Source organism: Rattus norvegicus, chromosome 1, assembly GCF_021556685.1.
Source record: "Rattus norvegicus strain SHRSP/BbbUtx chromosome 1, alternate assembly SHRSP_T2T, whole genome shotgun sequence".
Classification (NCBI taxonomy): Eukaryota; Metazoa; Chordata; class Mammalia; order Rodentia; family Muridae; genus Rattus; species Rattus norvegicus.
In genome coordinates this window covers 108,595,556-108,619,129 of record NC_141534.1, presented here as the reverse complement: position 1 = coordinate 108,619,129, position 23,574 = coordinate 108,595,556, and the positions used below count along the sequence as shown (strand labels likewise).

The window sequence follows — 23,574 nt, the reverse complement described above, 5'->3', positions numbered from 1 at the left end:
TAGTCTAGTGATTTTTAAAATGTTGAAATTGTATGCATGCACCCACACATGCACACATGAGTACAGATGGAGACCAAGGATGCATCCCCATGAAACTGGAGTTATATAGGTGGTCATGAATTGCCTGACAGGTGCTGGGAGCCAAACTCTCCAGCCCCACAACTGCTGCTCCTCCTGCTATATGAGTACTTACGACAAGGAGAGGGGCCAAGGGTTAGATTGGCTGCTTCTACAGAGGACGTAGATTCAGTGTCCAGCTCCCATGTGTCTGCTCACAACCATCTGTAACTCCAGTTCCCAGGGATCTGAGATCATCCACAAGCACTGTGTGTGGTGCACACACAAGCAAAATAAAATACCGTTAAAATAAAACTAAGTCTTTTTTTTAAGATTTATTTTATTATATATAAGTACACTGTAGCTGTCTTCAGATACACTAGAAAAGGGCATCGGATCTCTTTACAGATGGTTGTAAGCCACCGTGTGGTTGCTGGGAATTGAACTCATGACCTCTGGAAGAGCAGTCGGGTGCTCTTAACTGCTGAGCCATCTCTCCAGCCCCATAAAACATTCTTGATGAATGCTTATGACGTCCAACTCTGAAAACCAGGCCTGTTCTTTAGTAATCGTGTCAGTGTTAAAGTCTACAAGAAGACAGTGTGAAGACATGTTGCATTCTGTGAATAAAAGCAGAGATACCTGAGAAGTGAGAGGCTGTCTTAGTTTACTATCACTGTGATGAATCATGACCAAAGCAGACTGCGGGGGAAAGGGTGTGTTAGGTCTAGCTTCCACAGCACACTATTTGTAACTCAAGTCAGGGCAGGAGGTAGAAGCTCATGCAGGTGCCTTGGTGGGATGCTGCCTGCTTGCTTGTTCAACCTGCTTTCTTAGCCCAAGATCACCAGCCCAGGGTGACAACACCCACACTTGGCAAGATCTTCCCCATCAATCACTAAAAATATTCCACAGGCTTCCTACAGCCTGATTTTATGGTGGCATTTTCTCAGTTGCAGTTTCCTCTCTCAGATGACTCTTAGCTTGTGCCAAGTTGACATAAAATGTGCCAGCACAATTGACTTTTATCAACTTGACACAAGCACATTATTCCGTAACATAATTTCTTGTTCATCCCTAAGTTCATAGATTAGTAAATATCAAACTATAAAACATTACAGACTTTTAAGGCCCACAGTCTTTGAAATTCAAACATTCAGTCTCTTTAAAACTCAGAAATCTCGGGCTGGAGAGATGGCTCAGCAGTTAAGAGCACCCGACTGCTCTTCCAGAGGTCATGAGTTCAATTCCCAGCAACCACATGGTGGCTCACAACCATCTGTAAAGAGATCTGATGCCCTCTTCTGGTGTATCTGAAGACAGCTACAGTGTACTTATATATAATAAATAAATTTAAAAAAAAAAAAACTCAGAAATCTCTTTAAAAGTTCAAAGTCTCTCAACTATGAGCTCCTGTAAAATCAAAACAACTTACTTCGAGAGGGAATGACTAATACAAATCCAGGGGTGCCCACACCCACGTCAGTCACTAAGACACAGGCGTTTTCTCAATTGCAGTTCCCTCAGCTCACTCTAGAGCAGGGGTTTTCAGCCTTCCAACGTCCCACCCCTTTAATACAGTTCCTTATGTTGCAGTAACCACCCCAGCCATACAAATATTTTTAATTGCACTTTTTATTTATTTCAAATGTTATCCCATTTCCCAGTTTCCCCTTCAGAAACCCGCTATCCCACCCCACCCCTTCTTCTATGAGGTGCTTCCTCACCCACCCACTCCCTCCCACCTCCCTGCCTTGACATAATATTTTCATTGCTACTTCAGAACTGTAGTTTTGCTACTGTTATGAATCTTAATGTTTTCTGATGTTCTTAGGTGAGTCCTGGGAAAGGATTTTTCCACCCCAGAGTAGTCTCAGACCACACATTGAGAACCACTGCTCAAGCTTATGTCAAACCGACATAAAAATAGCCAGCACAAGGAGTGAGTGCGCTGCTCCGGCAGGGGAGCAGTCGATTTCCAGCATCCGCGTCCAGCAGCTCACAACCATCCATCGCTCAACTCCTGGGAAACAATGTTAAAACATTTTCTCCAGTAAAGCCAATCCTTGTTGTAGCTAAGATTTTAATTAGAAAAGAACTCAATTATTCTCCCCCTTTTCATTCTCTCCATGCATGAGGGAGTTGGCCAGAAGAGGGCCTTCAGTTCCCCAGAACTAGAGTTAAAGAGCCAGTTGTGAACCACGGCAACAGCTGGGAACCAACCCAGGTGCTCTGGAGAGCCGAACCATCTCTGAAACCCAGGCCTCCTTTTTAACCACCATTGTTGCTGCACGTAGGTACAGATGGATAAGCACAGTACAATCTGACAAGTCACTTGTACACGGGGCTTAGGGCTGACCATTTGATTTTAGATAACCAATTGGTCTCATCCCAAAGTGAGTGTCTAATTTGGTGATCAGAAGGACTTTTTAAGTGGCTAGAGAAATGGTTCAGCACTTGAGTACTAGCTGCTCTTACAGAGAGCGGAGTTCTGGTCCCAGCACTTACATCAGGTGGCTCACAGTTTCCTGTAACTTTAGCTCCAGAGGATTTATCGGCCTTGTTTCTTCAGATACATACATGCTGAACCAACCATCTCCCTCTGCCTCCAAGGTACCAACAGGACCACACCCAGCCCCATCCCACTTCCAAAGGTTGCATCTGCTTTGTTCCTGATATTTTAAGCTTTATTATTAGTGTCATGTTTCACCTGCATGCATGACTGTACCATGTCTGCCTGGAGCTCAGGGAGTACAGAAGGTGTCAGATCCCTGAAACTGGAGTTATAGCCAGTGTGAGAGATGTAAACAACCAGAAACCTCTGGAAAAGCAGCAAGTGCCCTTAACCACTGAGCCATCATCTCTAGCCCCTTGATGTATGGTATCATATGTTTAGTAAAGAGGATACAGGGCTGGAGAGATGGCTCAGTGGTTAAGAGCACCTGACTGCTCTTCCAGAGGTCATGAGTTCAATTCCCAGCAACCACATGGTGGCTTACAACCATCTGTAAAGAGATCTGATGCCCTCTTCTGATGTGTCTGAAGACAGCTACAGTGTACTTATATATAATAAATGAATAAATTTTTAAAAAAAGGATACAGACATGATTACTAATGAAGCAATGCAGGTGTTAGCACTGAAATAGAGAATACCATGAGCCTCAGAACCAGAAGTATTTCCTGTTTTGTGAGAACTTCAGTGTTGCAATGAGTTGTCACATGTAAACTTGAGAGCTACTCACTCAGTGGTTCCTCAGAAATGAAATTTTGCCCTGTGCAAACTAGACTATGTCTCCAGAAAGACACAGAAAGGATTATAAAAAGGCAGCTATTCTAGCTGGGCCTGGTGGTACTTGACTTTAATCTAGCACTGGGTGGGGCTAGCACATTTCTATTTGAGGTCAGCCAAGGCTATATAGTAAGACCCTGTCTCAAAAAAGGGGGGGAAGGGGAGAGATGCCTTTGGCATTAATCTTTCTAACCTTGAGACTGGTGTTTTAGGTTTCCAAACTTTTATTGAATTTATGAATGATGGTGGTTATCAAACAGTCGAAGGTGCAGACTTTATAATTGCAGATCTTTCTGGATGTTCCAGAGTATGTCGCAACTCTTCTTAAAAAGAGCTTCCTCCTCGGTGTTCATGTTGACTTTCACAAGGTCTGTGATGCCACTTTGTCCCAAGACACACGGGATACTGAGGAAGATTTCTTCCTTTATCCCATATAAGCCCTGAAACACAGTCAGATCATTGGTTCCCTGGCCAGCGCACAAGGAAGCTCTAGAATAAAAACGTGTGAAAAAGACTATGGTGCCAAGCAGAACTGTGCACAAGACATAGTAATCTTTGGGAGAATGAGATCTTTGTCCTGGACCATGTGGATGATCAGTGACAAGAAGAATGTGCCAGAAGCCTTTAAAGGACTAGGGAAAGGCAAAATGTCCTTCATCCCTCAATAGACCATCTTGATGTCTAAAGGGAAGGAAGTGATGCTGTCTTTGTGTGACCTTTTTATCTGGTGAAGGACTGAGAGCGAGCAGTGAGGGAAGGTAGATGGTCACCAGGGAGCCTCTTCTTACACCGTTGACAGAGGGCACCACAGAGTTTGGACGCCAGTTGCTACAGCTGGCTTCTCAAGCCTCCACATGTGAAACCCCAGAGGCGGAACTCAGGGCTACTCTAGCACACCCAGCGGAGTATGTGAGAATATGACTGGGATGTATTCCTGCCCTTCTGTACTCCTAAACTGCCACCTTTCCCGGAGTTCCACCCTAGGACTCACAGTCTGACAGACATGGGAGATGTGTAGCCACCTCTTAGGAGGGTACATCCTGTTACCACACTGATTAAGCTGTGGAACTCTGGCCAGCAGCCCAACATTCTTACACCTCCCATAACCAAAGCCAAGGCCACAGAGACAGCTGTGAGACACTTAGTCTGGCAACCTAGATACATCTGGTGTAAGCCAGCATCTGCTGTCCTATACCACCCACACCTCCACCCCTACCCTGGAGGATAAAAATGTCCAATGAACTCTTTCCTTCTCCCGGCCCCTTCCCACTCAGCCCTATGTGGCTGAGGCTGGGACCATGGATGGCAATGGAAGAGCTTTGACTATAGACAGATCAGGTATGAGCACAGAGGGTCAGAGAAGGTTTCTAGACTCTTGACAGTGCATCATATGTGCCCAGAGTTTCTTGCTCCCTGCAACTTTCCTGGAAGCACATTCTTTTCCTATATTTGTTCTGCAGTGAACTCAGTCATCTGTCTCATTTCTGAAATTACTTTACGCTCAACCTCACCGATGACCAGGCATGATAAATACTTCCTCAACACATACCTTAACCAGCGTAGTAACAGCATGCACCCTCTTAAGATTCTTCAAGATTGATGCAGCGATATCAGTCACAGACAGCGCAATGGCCCAAGAGGTATAGCCCTTCAGGTTAAGGACCTCATAGCCACTGCAGTTGCAAAGGGAAAAAAAAAATCAAATTCATGAGATGTCAACCCAGGGCCTGTGGGAGAGCAGCCAGTGTACTTAACCACTGAACCATCTCTCCAACCACTTCCAAGACTGTTTTTCTGTGTAGCCCTGCCCTCCTGGAACTCTCTGTAGACCAGGCTGGCCTTGAAGAAATGATCTCAAGGAGATCCACCTGCCTCTGCTTCCCGAGTGCAGAGGTTAAAGGTGTGAGCCTCCACCACTGCCTTGCTCAAGATGAATTTTTTTTCTTATTGGATATTTTTTTATTTACATTTCAAATGTTATTCCCTTTCCCAGTTTCCCGGACATAAGCCCTCTAACCCATCTCCCTCCCCTTCGATAAGGGTGTTCCCCTCCCCCATCTGTCCCCCCTTCCCACCCTCAAGAAGTATTCTTTTTTTTTTTTTTTTTTTTTTTTTGAGCTGGGGACCGAACCCAGGGCTTTGCGTTTCCTAGGTAAGCGCTCTACCACTGAGCTAAATCCCCAGCCCCTCAAGAAGTATTCTTAATACTGATTATTAGGGCATTAAAAAAATCGCATAAGTACTATTACCCATCCACCACCTGCTTGTGAACGGTTTTCCACTGTTCCTTATCGGAGTCGGATCCTATTGCTGGGTTCAGTGACTTCAGAGTTACGCCAGCAATGTTCACACCACTCCATATGGGCACTGAAAAAGAGAAAAACAACAAAACTCTCCCCATGAGCTCCTCTTGCCAAAACTGAGTCAGTTACTGTGACTTCAGGGCTGGGGCGTTTTGTTGGGGATGAGGCAGGGGTGGAAGATTCTGTTTTGTTTCTGTTCTTTTGAGAAAGGTCTCAGCCACCTTCAAATTCATGTCTTCCTGACCTTGCCCCAAGTGCTGGGTGACAAGCATGTGTTAGACACTTAGTTAATGGTTGGTTGACAGGTTTTCTTTTAATTTAAGACAGTGTCATGTAACTCTGGCTGGCCTCAACTCAGTGTATAACCAAAGATGTCCTCAAATTCCTGTTCCTTCTGCCTCCATTTGCACCCCCTATCCCCAAATTGTTAGATTTTAGGCATACATCACCACTCCTGGTTTTGGTTGGTTGAGAGTACTGAACGTTCTATGTACCTGAGGATGTCTGTGAACGCCTCCTGATCTTCCTGCCTCACAATCCTAAGTGCTGGCACTACAAGTGTTCACTACCACACATGGGTGGATTTTTGGTTTGGATTTTAATGTTAAGATACTATCTGACATCATATATAAAAACAAGGTATTAGAGTTATTTTTGTTTAAGATTTAATTATTTTTGTGCTTTTCATTAAGTGCCTATGTGTGTCTGTATGTGGTTATGTAACAGAAGTTCAGGGCCCTGAAGAGTGTGTTAGATCCTCTGAAACTGGAATCACAGATGACAATGACCAGTGCTCTTAGCTGCTGTGCCATCTCTCCAGCCCCTAAAATAAGTTTTAAATGGACAGGAAGGGAAATTACAAGAAACAATATTAAAAAACACATAGTTGAACTATTTATAACTATGGTACAGAAAGCATTTTAAAGCAATATACAAAATGCAGATGCTACAAAGAAAAGGATTGCTAACAAACATGCCATCAATTAGAGGAGAAAGAGTTGCACCTTCCCCACAGCAGCCGAGCTGGGGGGCAATGTGTATGCTCTAATGTCAACCATCTCTAAGGAATGGGATGAAATCCAAATACCTTCATATAAACAAGAGCACATACACAGACACTCCCAGTCATATAAACAAGAGCACATACACAGACATTCCCAGTCATGTGACATGAGCACGTACAGAGACATTCCCAGTCATGTGACAAGAGCATGTACACAGGCATTCCCAGTCATGTGACAATAGCACATACACAGGCATTCCCAGTCAAGCAGGCTATGCACATTATCGGGCAATGGAAGAGCACCAGGTTCAGGGAGAGACCCTGACTCAAAATATAAGGTGGAAAGTGATGTAGAAAGATGATGGGAGGGGGGCTGGAGAGATGGCTCAGCGGTTAAGAGCACTGACTGCTCTTCCAGAGGTCCTGAGTTCAGTTCCCAGCGACCACATGGTGGCTCACAACCATCTGTAATGGGATCTGATGCCCTCTTCTGGTGTGTCTGAAGACAGCTTATATATATTATATATATATATACACACACACATATATGTGTATGTGTGTGTCTGTGTGTACATGTGTATGTATATATGTATGTGTGTATATATATTTTTTTAAATATTCTGGATGGGGTGGGGAAAAACAAAAACCTGACATGAGAAATTAGAGAATGAAGGTTATGATACTGGGGAAGGGAGGAGAAAATAGAGGGTCAAGGGGCAGTACACACCTCTGAGTGAAGAGAAGCAAGTGCTAGCTCTGGTGCAGAGTGAGCAGACTGTCCTTAGCAATTAAGTGCTCTTAGCCTGGGTACTGAGTTTAGCAGATAGAATACTTGGGAAGGAGCGGCAGAAGGAGCAAACTTCAAGGTCATTCTCAGCAATAGAGCAAGGTTCAGGAGTCCTTGTCCTTTGTGGACGAGTGTGGTCTCTGGCTGGAGAGCTGGCTTAGTGGTTTACAACAGATATTGGCCTTCCAGAGGACCAGCATTCAGCTCCCAGCACCTACAGCAGCTCCCAGCACCTACAGCAGGCATCTCCCAGCACCTACAGCAGCTCCCAGCACCTACAGCAGCTCCCAGCACCTACAGCAGGCATCTCCCAGCACCTACAGCAGCTCCCAGCACCTACAGCAGGCATCTCCCAGCACCTACAGCAGGCATCTCCCAGCACCTACAGCAGCTCCCAGCACCTACAGCAGGCATCTCCCAGCACCTACAGCAGCTCCCAGCACCTACAGCAGGCATCTCCCAGCACCTACAGCAGGCATCTCCCAGCACCTACAGCAGCTCCCAGCACCTACAGCAGGCATCTCCCAGCACCTACAGCAGGCATCTCCCAGCACCTACAGCAGCTCCCAGCACCTACAGCAGGCATCTCCCAGCACCTACAGCAGCTCCCAGCACCTACAGCAGGCATCTCCCAGCACCTACAGCAGGCATCTCCCAGCACCTACAGCAGCTCCCAGCACCTACAGCAGGCATCTCCCAGCACCTACAGCAGGCATCTCCCAGCACCTACAGCAGCTCCCAGCACCTACAGCAGGCATCTCCCAGCACCTACAGCAGCTCCCAGCACCTACAGCAGGCATCTCCCAGCACCTACAGCAGGCATCTCCCAGCACCTACAGCAGGCATCTCACAGCCACCAGTAACTGCAGTTCCAGGGGGTTAGAACACCTCTGGCCTCTACTGGCATCAGGTACACATCCCTTCGCAGAAACACCAGAGTACACGATTTAAAATAAGTTTTAAAGTATCACCTACCTCAGACTGGCCAGGTTTCACTATTCTTACTACAGAGAAATGATGGGTTTTCAAGGTGACCAAAAAGCTGGTAACACTGATTTGATCACTATGTCACATGCAAATGCATCAAGTCACCTCAGCATCCTCTCCATCTATGCATAATTATGCAGCAATACATTTTGTCCTTGTTTCAGACAGGGTATTGTTTTGTAGCCCAGGCTGGTCTAAAAAGACATACACCCACAAAAATGATAAAAAGAAAGTTGGGCAGCTCAATTGGCAGAGACCACCTTGTGAAGAAGAGCACTGCTGCAGGCCAGGACACCTCGTTCACACAGCAGCCAGGCCCCACTTACCACTGGAGTCCCCATGTTCTCCAAGAACCCAGCCATGGCAGCTCGAAGGGTTGACACCCAGCTTCTCTCCAATCAGGTAACGGAAACGAGCGGAGTCTAGGTTACAGCCACTTCCAATCACACTGCTTACAGGGAGGCCACTTATCTTCCAAACCACGTATGTCAAAATATCGACTAGGAAGAACAATGTCAAACAGTGTTTTTACAGTTAAGTTGGTTTTTACGTTAAATCATTGACCAACAGAATCTTAAAGCATATTCTGAGATACTCAGTGGTCTTTCCTGAAAATACAATAATGGGTCGGTTCTACCTTTTTAACCTCCTGGATTTCGCCTTTGTGTTGACACAGCCTCACCTAAGCTAACATATTTCCTAGAATTACATGTGGACACAGCTGGGGTGGTCTGCACGTGTATGGGCAATAACAGTCATGACAATTTGGATGTTGAAGTTCTATGCAAGCGGGCAGTGATGATTAAGCCACAGCCACGAGCTGATTACCGAAGACGTGCCAGGCCCAGGGAAGGAGGGAGGCAAACAGGAAAGATTGGGAGATCATTTTGGGTTTTAGGTATTTGAAGAAAATTCTGTCTAGACGTTAACTGACCAAATAAATGCACTGAAAACCCCTGTGCCTTATAAAAGACTCATGAAATTCAGGAAGCAACTCAAGAAGCAACAACAGACCTTGGAGGTGAGGAGGATTTGATTTGCGAATGATTTCGGGGAGGGCTGGAGGCACAGCTTAGCCCGTAGCTCTCCCAGAGGACCCAGCTTTGACTCTCAGCACTCAGATAACTTACAACCATCGGATTCCAGGCTTAGAGGGCTCAGCACCCCTCTCGACAGAGGTTCCAGCCATGCATGTAGCACACAGACATACATGCACACAAAATACCCATACAAATTTAAAAAAAAAAAATAAAAGATTAACAGAGTTAGGAAATGTGTGACAATAGCCATGGTGTCAGCACATATTATCTGGCCAGATTTATTTTCAAAAATGATGACACTGGAGCTAAACTTTCCTTTTTAAGATTTATTATATGTAGCTGTCTTCAGACACACCAGAAGGGGGCATCAGAGCTCATTACAGATGGTTGTGAGCCACCATGTGGTTGCTGGGATTTGAACTCAGGACCTCTGGAAGAGCAGTCAGTGCTCTTAACCACTGAGCCATCTCTCTGGCCCAGAGATAAACTTTTGAAAGGCTGACAAGAGCAGGGTTGGTAAATACCAGGGACATAGTGCTGGTAGCAATGTCAAAGGCACTACACAGGACTTTGAAAATCTGTGTGCAGCTTCTAACAGAGCCAAACATCATTGTGTAGTCCCTAGCCCTCTTGTGCTTTCCTGCCCCCATCCCTGACACCAAAGAAAGGAAGTTGTATGATCACACAATGCTTACACATGAATGTTCACCTTCTCCTTAAAACTTCAGCAATGGGCTGCAGAGGCAGATCAGTGTTTAAGAGCATGTATGGCTCTTACAGAGGACCCCAGCTTGGTTCCAAGCACCCACATGATGGCTCACAACTGTCTGTAACTGAAGTTCCAAGACACCTTACACCTCTTCTGGCCTCCCTGAGTACCAGGCAACCATGTAGCCATGCATGCATGTAGGCAAAACATTCACACACATAAAATAAACCAACATTTTTTTAAGATTTATTTTATTTATATGAGTACATACTGTAGCTGTCAAACTACAGTATGTACTGTAGAAGAGGGCATTGGATCCCATTGCAGATGGTTGTGAGCCACTGTGTGGTTGCTAGGATTTGAACTTAGGATCTCTGGAAAAGCAGTCAGTGCTCTTAACCGCTGAGCCATCTCTCCAGCCCAGGAAAATAGTATTTGAAAGGTTTAAAGAGGACTGCAGAGATGGCTCGGTGGGTAGAATTAGATGGGCTTATGTGGTTGAAGTCATCACGTAAGTGCTGGGAATCAAACCTGCGTCTTCTGGAAGAGCAGCCAGTGGTCTTAACTGCTGAGCCACCTCTCCAGCTCTTTACAAAACAGCGAGCAAGAGGACCTAGGTTGAGATCTCTAGTAGTCATGTAAAAAGCAAGACATGATAGGTACATCTACAACCCTAGGTCTAGTAAGGGTCAGGGTATGCAGAGACAGATTGACCTAAGAACTTAATGGTCAGCAGTCTAGCCAAAATCGCAAGCTCCAGGTTCAGTGGGAGATGCTGGAGAGCAGTGGAGGAAGACACCAACCTCTGTGCATGCACATGCTCATCACATCACATACATGTAGAAACAAACAGGAGAGTCCAGCGATACAAAGGAGCAAATCCCAGACATATCCCAGACATAGGTGAATCTGAAATAGTTACATTACAGAGGGGACTGGGTAGAAACGTTTGTCTCACTACTGGTTTTGGTTTTGGTTTGTTTCTGAAGTTCCAGAAAATGAGTCAAGTGGTAGGATGAGAGATGAACTACAAATGAGCACACAGCCCTTCAGAGGTGACAGAGATGTTCTTGACCTTACTGGGATAGCACCATGATGGCATCTATCAAAATGGATGGCATGACAGACCTTTTAGCTTATTACCCAGAAGTACAACCTTAATCGGGTATATAGTAGAACACTATGAGCCAATCATTCAGAAAGGGCAAGGGACCTCACCTGGGTTTGTGACAATCATTATTTTACAGTCCGGACTGTTTTGGATTACGCCGGGAACGATGGCTTTCATGATAGTGACATTACGTTGGAGCAGGGCAAGACGAGATTCTCCACTCACCATTCTTGCACCAGCAGTGATAATAACCAGTTTGGAGTTGGCAGATACACTGTAATCTAAGAAAGAAACAGTGTTTCCATTAGGACCTGCCACCCTTTGCACCTTGGCTCTATAAGCGTCTGCCCCATGCTGCTGGGTTTGAAGTATTCACCTCCATATCCTGGATTTGCAAACAGACTCCACACGCAGTAGCATCTTACAGAAGTCAAACAAGGCTTGTTGCCACTTGCCAGCTTTCACATGGCTGCCTTTCATGCTCTGCCCTTCAACCCACATTTCTAGTCAGAAAGATCCGGGGCAAGAAACTCAATAGCTCTCCGGCTTCTGGTGTTTTGCATTTTGGTGTTGCTGGAAAGTGAACCCATGGCAGACCCCAACACTCTGGCTTTTCGGAACACCCAAACGAATTAGAGGCTTACTGCTGATAATTTCCATGACTGTTTTAGGAATCTAATGGCAAGATTTACTAATAATAATTTCTAATTATTATAAAGAACCATAATTTATTTGATATTACTAATAAATTAGGTCTTAATTCACACAAGAAAATAAACTACTTATACTTACTAAGGGTAATTATCAGTCTGGAAATTATTTTACTATATCCAACCGAATGACACAATGTTTAACATAATTAAACATTATTTTTTGATTAGCAATTCCTCTAAGCACCTCTTAAGACATACCATTCATATTCTTTTGTGTGTGCCCATATGTGTTTGTGTTTGTGTATGTGTGTATATCTGTTTGTGTGTATATATGGGGGGTGCCATGCTGCCATGGAATTCATGTGGAAGTTAGAGAAGAACTTGGGAGAGTCAATATGCTCACTCTAACATATGGGTCCCTGAAATTGGACTCAGAGTGTCAGGCTCTGTGGTAAAAACATTTACCACACTTTTAAAACAAACAAAACCACCATAACAAAAACAGGAACCCAGGGCTACAGAGATGATTCAGCAGTTAAAAGCACTTATACACACAAACACACACATATACAAACACACATACACACATATGGGCACAAACATAAATAAGAATATGAATGGTGTGCCTAAGAGGTGCTTAAAGAAAAAGTATCTAATAATGTCTAATTATGCTAAACAAACATTGTGTCATTGGATTGGCTGCTCTCTCATAGCTCCTCAGTTCCATTCCCAGCAACTACATGGTGGTTCACAACCATCTTTAGTGAGATCTAATGTCTCTTCTAGCATGCAGATAGAGAACTCATGTACAGAAAATAAACACCCCCCCCAAAAGAAAAAACACATATACAAAACAAATAAACAAGCAAAAAACACTTACTGCTCTTCAAAATAAATCCAAGTTCAGTTCTCAGCACCCACAACTGCTGGCTCCCTAACTTCAGATCCAGGGGATTCCATGCCTTTGGTCTCTGCAGTTATGAGCACATAACTACATGTAGACACATATACACATACATTTTTATTGGATTTTTTTAAAACTTACCTTTCAAATGTTATTCCCTTTCCCAGTTTCCCATCCATAAACCCTCTATCCCATTCCCCCTAACCCCTTTTTCTATGAGGGTGTTCCCCCACCCATCCACCCACTCTTTCCTGCCTCCCTGCCCTGACATTATCCTATACTGGGGGGTCCAGCCTTAGCAGAACCAAGGGCTTCTCCTCCCATTGGTGCCCAACAAGGCCATCCTCTGCTACATATGCAGCTGGAGCCATGGGTCTGTCCATGTGTACTCTGAGGGTAGTGGTTTAGTCCCTGGGAGCTCTGGTTGATTGGCATTGTTGTTCTTATGGGGTTGCAAACCCCTTCAGCTCCTTCAATCCTTTCTCAAACTCCTCCAATGGGGACCCCATTCTTAGTTCAATGGTTTGCTGCTAGCATCCGCCTCTGTATTTGTCATGCTCTGGCTGAGTCACTCAGGAGACAGCTATATCAGGCTCCTGTCAGCATGCACTTCTTGGCATCACACACATCATTTTTAGGAATAATAAAAATCGACTGGGTTTGCTGATGCACACCTTTAGTACCAGCACTTGGGAGGCAGGGGCAGGCAGCTCTCTGTAGAGTTTGAGGCTAACCTGGTTTACATAGTTCCAGGATACCCAAGACTATGTAGAAAGACCCTCAAAAAATAGTAGGGGGGTTGGAGATTTAGCTCAGTGGTAGAGCGCTTGCCTAGGAAGCGCAAGGCCCTGGGTTCGATCCCCAGCTCCGAAAAAAAGAACCAAAAAAAATAGTAGTAGTAGTAGTAGTAGTAGTAGTAATAATAATAATATAGATTAGATAGACAGACAGACAGACAGACAGACAGATAGGCGGGCAGACAAATCAGCAAATTGGTAACATTTACATGTTTTGGGACAATATGAAATGCTTATAGTACCTCTTAAGGACACTTTTAAATTAAGTGACTATCTTGAGTGCTAATCAATTTATGCATTTACTATTTTATGTGTTTAAGTGTTTTTCCATGCATGTACGTTGTTTACCATATGTGTGTAGTGCCCTCAGAGTCTGGAAAGAGGACATTGGATCTCTTGATACTGGAATTACATACAGTCACCATGTGGGTTGTGGAAAGCAAACACAGGTCCTCTAAAAGAGAAGTAAGATTGTATTGTTCTGTCTTCCAAATATCTCCTAATTGTAATTTAATGTTCTTTTTAAAAATAAGTAAGTAAATGAATAAATTAAAAGTAAGTAAGGCTTGCCAAGTGTGATAGCACATGCCTTTAGTCCCAGAACTCGGGAGGTGAAGGACGGTATGTCTGTGTGTAGGTCAGCCTGACCTACACAGTAAGTTCCAGGACAGCCAGGGCTACCCAGAGAGACTATTTCAAAGGAAAAATGATTATTAAGCCTTTACTCTGGGTTTGATGGCATACACCTTTAATCCCAGCAGTGGGGAGGCAGAAGCTGGCACATTTGTGAGCTCCAGGCCAGCCATAGCCATAGTGAAAGAGTCAGAGTTGGGGTCAATATAAGGCCAGTGGGAAATTCCACCACAGACCTCCAAGCACAGGGCCCCTCCCTTCTAGGAAGAAAAAAAAGCTGGTTTAGTTCCTGGAACAGCTGCAAGCCAAACTATCACACAAAGCTACCTGCGACTCCCAACTGACCCCCTTGGGAAGTCCCAGACAGTACACTGACCACAAATCAATCTGAAGGTTGCTTCACCCCACCAATAGTTACCGTTGTTCAAATTCTGCTCCAATTGTTTGAATTTTGCCCCAGTTGTTTACAAGGTATATAACTCCCTGTTAAGAGCCTGCTCAGGGTCATCTCCCCCTTGAAGTGGGACTGCCCCAACATGTTGGAATGATTAAATTCCTCTTGCTTTTTCATTGATCACTGCCTCTGTGAGTCTCATTCAAGAGGTCCTGGAAGAGGTTCAATTCGGACCTCATAGTAGTAAGATTCTATCTCAAAATAAGTTGAACAGAATGAGTATCTAAATTATATGTCCTAATGACAGTGATGTTTTAAATTATATACGGATTAAAGTCAATTTGGTAAAAATGATTGCCTATTCTGTATTTTGAGACAGGTCTTATGTAACCCTGGATGGCCTCAAACTCAGAATGTAGCTGAGGCTGGCCTAAACCCCTTATCTTTCTCCCACTTCTCCCACCCAAGTGTTGAGATTACAAAGTGTCCAAATAGTTACTCATGATGAAAGCAATCCTTTTCACAAAGCTCTGGAAGTCATGTCATAAAAACTAAAGTTCACCTTTTCCAAAGACGATTTTTGGAGTGCTGAGGAAAAGGCTGCCATGCAGAAGATCCAGTGCCTCTCCCTTCAGTTTGTTCTCATCAGCATCAACAAGGGCAAGTTCATCAGCCAGACCCTGAAACACATAACAGTTATGAGTACCATGTTCCAAACTCTGAGAATAAGAAGGGTTTGGGGGCTGAGGGTGGAGCTTGGCTGGCAAAGGGCCTGCCCTTTGTGTGAGGCTTTGAGTCTGATCCCAAACACTGAAAGAGAATACATTTTGTATCTTGTTGGGTTTTGTTTTGTTTGTTTTGCAAGACAGGGTTTCTCTGTGAAGCGCTGGCTGTCCTGGAACTCACTCTGTAGACAAGACTGGCCTAGAACTCAGAGATAGCCTGGCTCTGCAGTCACCACCACCACATCCCTCTGCCACCCAGGTGCATCTCAAATTCACGATTCCCTACCACAGCCTCCCAGGTGCTAGGATTACAGATTAATTAGCAGCATACCTGCCTTTATTCTAATTCCACTAGAATTTTTGTCATAACCACAGATTGTAAGACTATTAAAAATGCATCCTCAGTCAGGTATGCTTTTACTCCTAGCACTAGGGAGGCAGATCTCTGAGTTTAAGGCCAGCCAGTTCCAAGACAACCACAGACATTATGATGAGATCCTGTCTTGAAAAAAAAATGAAAAAATTCATTCTCGGGGCTGGAGAGATGGCTTAGTGGTTAAGAGCACTGACTGCTCTTCTAGAGGTCCTGGGTTCAATTCCTAGCAACCACACTGCAGTTCACAGCTGTCTGGAGCTTCTGGAATCGGACACCCTCACACAAATATACATGCAGACAAAATAGCAATGCAAATAAACTAAAGAGAAATGCATTCTCTTGGATTCCAGTGACGACATCCTAATAACTCAGTGTGAAGAATAAATCCCTATTTTTATTCATTACTTCTCTCCAGAGCAGGTACCGTGTGTCTCTTCTGGAAACTGACACAGAGATGTCCTTCTGTACCTGAGGGGATGGGTTCTAGAACCTCCAAGGCTCTTAGATGACATGGTAGATCATTTGCACATAACCACCCACATCTTGTACACTTTCAAGGAAATCATAGTAAAACAGAAATGTTATGTAAACAGTTGATACACTGCATTGCTTTTACCTTTACAGTTGTTTTATGTGTGTGGGTGCTCTGTCTGCATTTAAGTCAATGCACCCTTGCCTGGTGCCCACTGAGGCCAGAAAAGGACAGCAAATCCCCTGGGACTGGAGTGTGTGGGCTGGGAATTGGACCTGGGTTCTCTAAGAGTGTAGCTAATGCTCTTAACTGCTGACCCACATCTCTCCAGGACCTAGTATACTGCATTGTTTACAGAATGACAATAAGTCTTTGTATGTTCAGAATGCACAGGTTTTAAATTCCCAACTCATAGTTGGTTAAATATACAGGTGTAGAATCTGCGTACACAAAGGGACAAGTGTATTCTAACAGTGACTAAACTGTGTTGTACAGGAATGGGAAGAAGAAAAGAAACTTCACACAGGGATAGACTGTGCCTACAAATTCACGTTTACATCTCTGTGTCTACCTGGGTCTGGTCAGCAAATCAGAAATCACTTTAAGCTTTCCAACTGAGAATTTAAGAAACAGCTTGAGAGGGTGGAAGGATACAAAGAGAATATTGCAGATATGTCTGAACCAACCACCTCTATAGGCTAGAAGAACACAGGAGGGGAAAGAAGGGAGAGATGAAGCCAAAACCAGGAGTCCCTAAAGAAGCTGGAGGCTTGAAGTGACCTATAAAATGGGCACAGGTGGAGTAGCAGTTGCTGGAACCAGTGGCTGTAGTGGAGGGGTGACCTAGGCTCTCCTCCTGCCTCTCAGATTATGTCTAATGTTACCTGAACCTATCAACATACAAACTGCAAAAGCTGCATTTCAAGTAAGAGCAAATCTTTAGGAGTTTGTTACATACATGTGTGGTTTTGCTCTGCTTACTAGGGTGACCTCAGCTTGCTACGTAGCTGAGGGTGATGACCTCCTGGTCCTCCTATCTCTACCTTCTGAGTGCTGGGATCACGGAACCAGGTGGATTCCGTTTTACTGATCAAACCCAGGGCTTTTCGATTGGTAGCCAAGTACCCTCCAGCCCAGGTAGATTAGCCGTTTTGCTTGGTCACTGTGTTAAAATGGGGTCTCGCTAAATAGTGTGACTGGTCTCAAACTTGTAATTCTCCTGTCTCAGCCATTTATCATGGTGCCTGAAAAGATTGCTTGCTTTTTTTTCAAGTTAAAAAAAAATGCTGGGGGTTGGGGACTTAGCTCAGTGGTAGAGCGCTTGCCTAGCAAGCGCAAGGCCCTGGGTTCGGTCCCCAGCTCTGAAAAAAAGGAAAAAAAAGAAAAGAAAAAAATGCTGTATTTTAAGCACTTAAAAAAAAAAAAAACGTAGGGCTGGAGAGATGGCTCAGCAGTTAAGAGCGCTGACTGCTTTTCCAGAGGTCCTGAGTTCAAATCCCAACATGGTGGATCACAACCATCTGTAATGGGATCTGATGCCCTCTTCTGGTGTATCTGAAGACAGCTACAGTATACTTTTATATAATAAATCTTTAAAAAAATTTTTTAATTAGACAATTTCTTTTTTTCTTTTTTATTTATTATGTATACATCATACAGCTTTCTGCCTGCAGGCCAGAAGAGGGCACAGGATCTGATTAGAGATGGTTGTGAGCCACCATGTGGTTGGCTGGGAATTGAACTCAGGACCTCTGGAAGAGCAGTCAGTGCTCTTAACCTGAGTCATCTCTCCAGCCTCAAATTAGACAATTTCATCCTCAGCCTCAAGCCTGTCATGGCTGAGCATCCCAGATCATTTCTCCTGAGAAGGCCAGAATGGCCACAGTGCAGGAAACAGCAAGCGGTCTTGGGAAAGTCCTGGTGACCACTTTGTCCTATATGGAGCACAAGAGCAAGCTGTGTTTCTCCCACTGCTAAATTCACCCAAGGAGTGTGTGTGTGTGTGTGTGTGTGTGTGTGTGTGTGTGTGTGTGTGTGTGTGCGCGCGCGCGCGTGCGTGCATGCTCATGTGTGTGTTTAAAAACAGCTCTGGATACACAGATGTCACTCACCATACTTTTCCTTACTAAGGGTTTCAGACAGGGGCTTGTGTAGTTCTAGCTGGCTTCAAACTAGCAATCCTGTTTCTACTTCTCAGATGCTAGCTAGAATAGGTCTTTGTTTTGATTTACAAGACAAGGTTTCTCTGTGTAGCCCTGGCTCTTCTGGAACATCCTTCGTAACCCAGGCTGGCTTAGAACTCAGGGGATCTGCCTGCCTCTCCCTCCAGAGTGCTGGGATTAAAGGTTTGTACCACCGCATGCATGCAGTGCTTACAGAGGTCAGAAGAGCATCTGACACCCTGGAAGCGCAGTGCAGGTGTTTCTGAGCTGCTGATTGAGTGTGACAAGCAGACCCAGGTCTCCTGAAAGAGCACAAGTGTTCCACAAGTGCTAAGAGAGACCATCTCCTGCAACAGGTGGGGTTGGGTTGGGAAGTAGGACCCATTTAAGATGCAGAATAGAACCTGAAGTTTTCTGTCTCCTCAGATAATTTTTTTTAAATTTTTTTAATTTTATTTTTTAAGACAATTTTTTAAGTTTATTTATTTTATGTGAGCACACTGTCACTGTCTTCAGACACACCAGAAGAGGGCATCAGATCCCATTACAGATGGTTGTGAGCCACCATGTGGTTGCTGGGAACTGAACTCAGGACCTCTGGGAGAGCAGTCAGCGCTCTTAACCACTGAGCCATCTCTCCAGCCCTAGATAGATTTTTAATCTCCTCCTCCTCGTCCCCCTCCTCCCCTCCTCTCCCCTTCCCCGTCCCCCTACCTCCTCTTCACCTCCACCTTTGAGGCATGTGGTGTTTCCAGCTCCTCAGCTTTTGGGCTCTGAAATTGAGCTGGCTCTGCTTCCTACCTCCCTCTGCAAGTTTCCAATCAGGATCTAAGTGAGTGTCTGCGCTCAGTTGGCCAGGGTTGGAATCCCAGGACTCAGGCAAGCTGCTCAGCTGGGGTCACATTGTAAGCCCGAAATGCCTGCCTGTCTCTATCTCTATATATCTGTCTCTGGACCTATCTCTCTGCCTCTCTCTGCCTGTCTGTTTCTATCTGTCTCTGCCTCTATCTCTCTGTCTCTCTGCCTGTATCAGTCTGTTTCTGCCTGTCTCTGTCTCCTGTCTCTCTCTCTGTCTCTGGTTCTATCTGTATGTCTCTGTCTGTCTCTGTCTACCTCTGTCTCCTCTGTCTCTCTGTCTCTCCCTGCTCTCCTTTCTCTCCCCTTTTTACCATTTCTTTTCTCCCTCTCCTCCCCTCCCACACCTTTCCCTCCTCTCCTCCTCTCCTTTCTGAACTCTGGTCAAGAATTTCACATAGCCCTGCCTGGCCTCAAATTTGATCTGTAGTTGCAGATGATCTTGAACTCCAGACCCTCTTGGCCTCCACCTACCAAGTACTAAGATGACAGACCCGTGCCGACCACCAGACCCGTGCCAACAACCACACGTAGCCAACACTTAAATTTGTCAACACCACAGGTTTTACACATTTCCACTGATGGTTATTTCTTGCCAGAAGGCTTTATTGCTTACCTTCAGTAAAATACTAATGGCACACGCCATGCCCACATTTCCAACTCCGACCACAGTGATCTTACACCGGGATTGTTTTTCATCTGGAGCTAGGTTCTGAATTAGCTGCTCCTTGACAGTGGACATGTTGAGCCTGCAGAGTAGAAGAAAACATCAGTGAATACCCACCCCATAGTCAAGACATTAAACAACTTTTTTGGTAGAGAACAGAGTTAAGGAAGGGTTTCATGCTGTATCTAGGACTAGCCTCCTGCCTCCTGCCTCAGCCACTCAAGAGTGCTGGAATTACAGGTCTGTGCCACCATACCTGTCTAGGAGTTACTTCTCCAGTTCCCAGAGCACAGGAGCCAGGGAACCAGGGAAGCGAAACTGTTCCCTAGCTAGAGTATGGGAGTGAAGTGAAGCCCCAAGGAGGCAAAGGATGACTTGTGGCCACAGGCCCCTCCCTCCCTTTAGGCTCCTCCCTCCCTGCCCATGGGCCTACAAAAGCTTTCCTTCACAGGTGGATGAAGGCACTGCCCACTTCCTCAAAGGATGTCGAAAACACACCCCGCAGCAGTTAAGAAACAAGGATGACCGTTAGGCCCAGGAGCCAACAGTTGTAACAGACAAGGAACGTCACAAAGCCTACTTCAGCACGCAAGCCCGGGCCCCTACCCAGTCAGGTACCCTGATGCGTGCACCTTCAGGACTTTACCTCATGTTTTAGGAGACGGACTCTAGAAGGTTTCCAAGGCCTCTACTGGAAGATGTGTAGGCACTGAGACCACGCAAATGGCAGTGAGTTAGGCAAGCGCCCCTTTAAAGGCCCGAACATTAACTGGGCTGCTTTTCCCCTGTGAGGAAATGCAGAGTTTGAGGAGCATACCTTACATCTGTTTGTAGGCACTGAGAGTTGGGGGCGCGGGGAGATCTGTCTGTCTGTTTGCTTGCTTTTGTTTTGTTTTGCTTTCGACACAGGGTTTCTCTATGTCGACTTGGCCGCCCTGGAACTCATTCTGTAGCTCAGGTTGGTCTCGAACTCAAAAAAGAGATCCGCCTGCCGCCACCACCTAGCTGTTTGTAGACATTTACATAACTACTCGTTTCGAGAGATGACTTCTTCAGTAAAGAGCTCGCGATGCAAGCATGAGGGCTTGAGTTGGATCCCCAGAACAAAGGTAATAGCTGAAAGTGGCTACTTAGTAATCTATGGCTGTGGCCGAGACAGAGCCTCCCTGTGGCTCCCTAGACAGCCATCTTAGCGTTAATTAATGAGTGTCTTTGTCCCAAAAATCTAGGTGGATGACATCTTAGGGGTGGAACAATACCTGATTTCCTCTGGCCTCCATGTCCACATGTGCATGTATGCACCCGCGCGCACGCGCGCGCACACACACACACACACACACACACACACACACTCACTGTGTTAGGGTTCTCTAAAGCAGTGGTTCTTAACCTGTGGGTGGCTACCCCGGGCGGGGGGCATCGCATATTAGATTATTTACACTACAACTCTTAACAGTCGCAAACTTAGTTATGAAGTAACAAAATAATTTTTATGCTCTGCCACGGCGGGAGCAATCCCTACTCTGAAACCAAAGCTTTTGGGCCTTCAGCACTCAGGTCTCAGGAATAAGGAGCAGAGAGTTTCCTGCTGAGTCACTAGGGGTGATGGAGAGTGGATTCACTCCTTTTCCATCCCTTAATTCCTGGATCTGTGGGTCCCAGCTATGGGACAAACTGCCATGTATGGATATTGATTCAAACATACGTTGGGGATTTAGCTCAGTGGTAGAGCGCTGCTTGCCTAGCAAGCGCAAGGCCCTGGGTTTGGTCCCCAACTCAAAAAAAAAAAAACAAAAACAAAAAAACATACTCCCTTCTGGAGAACCCTCCCCAGCCCTCCAGGCAGCTGCCACCTAGCCAGCACTGTGTCGGTGTCTTCAAAGAGCCAGTGCACTCAAAACAGGATGTGTGCTTTAGGAACATGCTAGACTAGTGGGGCCCATGAGCGTGGTGGGCCCCCTGTTGCACTTCTCTGCCTGAGAAGTGGGTGTCTTGATCTGAAGCAGTGACCCTGGACATGGCATTCTCTAAGTCCGTCATGGTTTTGGCAGAAGCATTATGTGCAGGAAAGGCAAATCCATGACTAAGGTAACCTCCTCCAGAAGGACAAAGTGTCCTTTCCATGAAGAATGGGGTTGTGTGGTGCAGTCAATCTGCAGCTTGGTGCACGGTGACTCCAGAGAATGGTGCTATACGAGGGGACTCAGTGTTGGCCTCTGCTGCTGACAGATCTGGCACTCGGCAGTAGCTACGTTAGCCATAGTGAGTAGAAATCTATGTTGTCGAGCCCAGGCACAACCCCATCCCATCCCTGCTACAATCTGACTTGGTGGGTCAGATAATATCCAGTTCATGACAGGCGGTCATGGTAACTTAGTGGCCTATTGCTAAACTTCAGTTTCCAGGAATGCTTAGTAACAGGCCTGACACTCTTTCTTAAAGGAAAACAGTAGTCTGCAGATGATGGGAGAGCCTTGCTCCAAAATCCCAAAGGTCTCCACTGTGATCTACCTCCTGTAGCCTGCCAAAGGCTCCCAACAACATCTCTATCACCCGCTACACCCCACATACCCTGGGGTCTGCTGGATCAAATGTTTCTAAAGGTAGAACAGCTTGTACGGCGGCCTGGACCTGTGAGTTTTCTTGTTCCAGGGCCCACACAAAGCTAGCAGCTTTCTGAGTCACGTGGTATAGGGGCCAGAGTAACACACACATGAGGAATGTGCTGCTTCCAGAATCCAAAGAGGCCCCCTGAAGGTTGCACTTCTCTCTTGGTGGGAGGGGGCCAGGTGCAGTAACTTACCCTTCACCGTGGGAGCAGTATCTCTGTATGCTCCACACCCCGACTCCTAGAGATTTTACTGAGGTAGAAGGCCCTTGGATTTGGATTGGATTTATTTCCTATTTTGTTTTTAAAGAATTGTTTATGTATATGAGTACACTGTAGCTGTCCTCAGGCACACCAGAAGAGGGCATTGGATCTCATTACAGATGGTTGTGAGCCACCATGTGGTTGCTGCTCAGGACCTCTGGAAGAGCAGTCAGTGCTCTTAATCACTGAGCCATCTCTCCAGCCCCCTGTTTCCCATATATTTTAATGGTTGCTACCTCCGATCACTTGATCCAATCAGTATAATGTCATCAATATAGTGGACCAATGTGACATTTTATGGAAGAGACAGGTAATAAAGATCCCTTTGGGGAATGGAGAGTTGGCTCAAAGGAGGACTTGTTGCTTTTGCAGAGAACCTGTGTTTGTTCTGTGTGTGGGACTCCAAAAGAGAGTGTTGGATCCTGTGATAGTTTGCATATGCTTGACCCAGGGAATAGCACTATTAGAAGGTATGGCCTTGTTGGAGGAAATGTGTCACTGTGGGGTGGGCTTAGGGACCTGCCTCCTAGCTGCCTGAGGGTGCTAGATCTGTTCCTGGCTTCCTTCAGATGAAGATGTAGAACTCTCAGCTCCTCCTGCACCATGGCTGTCTGGACACTGCCATGCTCCTGCCTTGATAATGAACTGAGCCTCTGAACCTGTAAGCCAGCCCCAATTAAATGTTGTCCTTATAAGAGTTGCTTGGTCATGGTATCTGTTCACAGCAGTAAAACCCTAACTAAGACAGATCCCCTGGACCTAAAATTACAGGAGTGTT

At 45.5% G+C, this 23,574-nt stretch overlaps 1 protein-coding gene and 1 long non-coding RNA gene across 11 annotated transcripts; one reads left to right on the top strand and one right to left on the bottom strand.

The window, feature by feature from the left end:
• Window positions 1-3,552: 3,552 nt before the first annotated feature.
• Ldhc (lactate dehydrogenase C) lies at window positions 3,553-21,329 on the bottom strand. 10 transcript variants are annotated; one of them, XM_087551676.1, is made up of 10 exons: window positions 21,184-21,310; window positions 20,571-20,709; window positions 19,874-20,006; window positions 15,230-15,347; window positions 12,820-12,910; window positions 11,394-11,567; window positions 8,753-8,926; window positions 5,596-5,713; window positions 4,896-5,019; window positions 3,553-3,786 (listed from the first exon to the last, which is right to left on the bottom strand). In XM_087551676.1, the coding sequence occupies exons 4-10, from the start codon at window positions 15,272-15,274 to the stop codon at window positions 3,622-3,624; spliced, it is 891 nt and encodes a 296-aa protein (XP_087407802.1). In that variant the 5' UTR covers window positions 15,275-15,347; window positions 19,874-20,006; window positions 20,571-20,709; window positions 21,184-21,310; the 3' UTR covers window positions 3,553-3,621. The 10 variants fall into 10 exon arrangements, with proteins under 10 accessions (XP_087407802.1, XP_087407797.1, XP_087407804.1 ...); XM_087551671.1 differs by lacking the exon at window positions 12,820-12,910 and having other exon boundaries at window positions 21,184-21,329; XM_087551678.1 differs by lacking the exon at window positions 20,571-20,709 and having other exon boundaries at window positions 21,184-21,210.
• On the top strand, window positions 20,523-23,494 carry LOC120099812 (uncharacterized). The gene is made up of 4 exons (XR_015651499.1): window positions 20,523-20,653; window positions 20,834-21,033; window positions 23,169-23,266; window positions 23,366-23,494. It is a non-coding gene; the product is annotated as an uncharacterized LOC120099812 (long non-coding RNA).
• The last annotated feature ends 80 nt before the right edge of the window (window positions 23,495-23,574 follow it).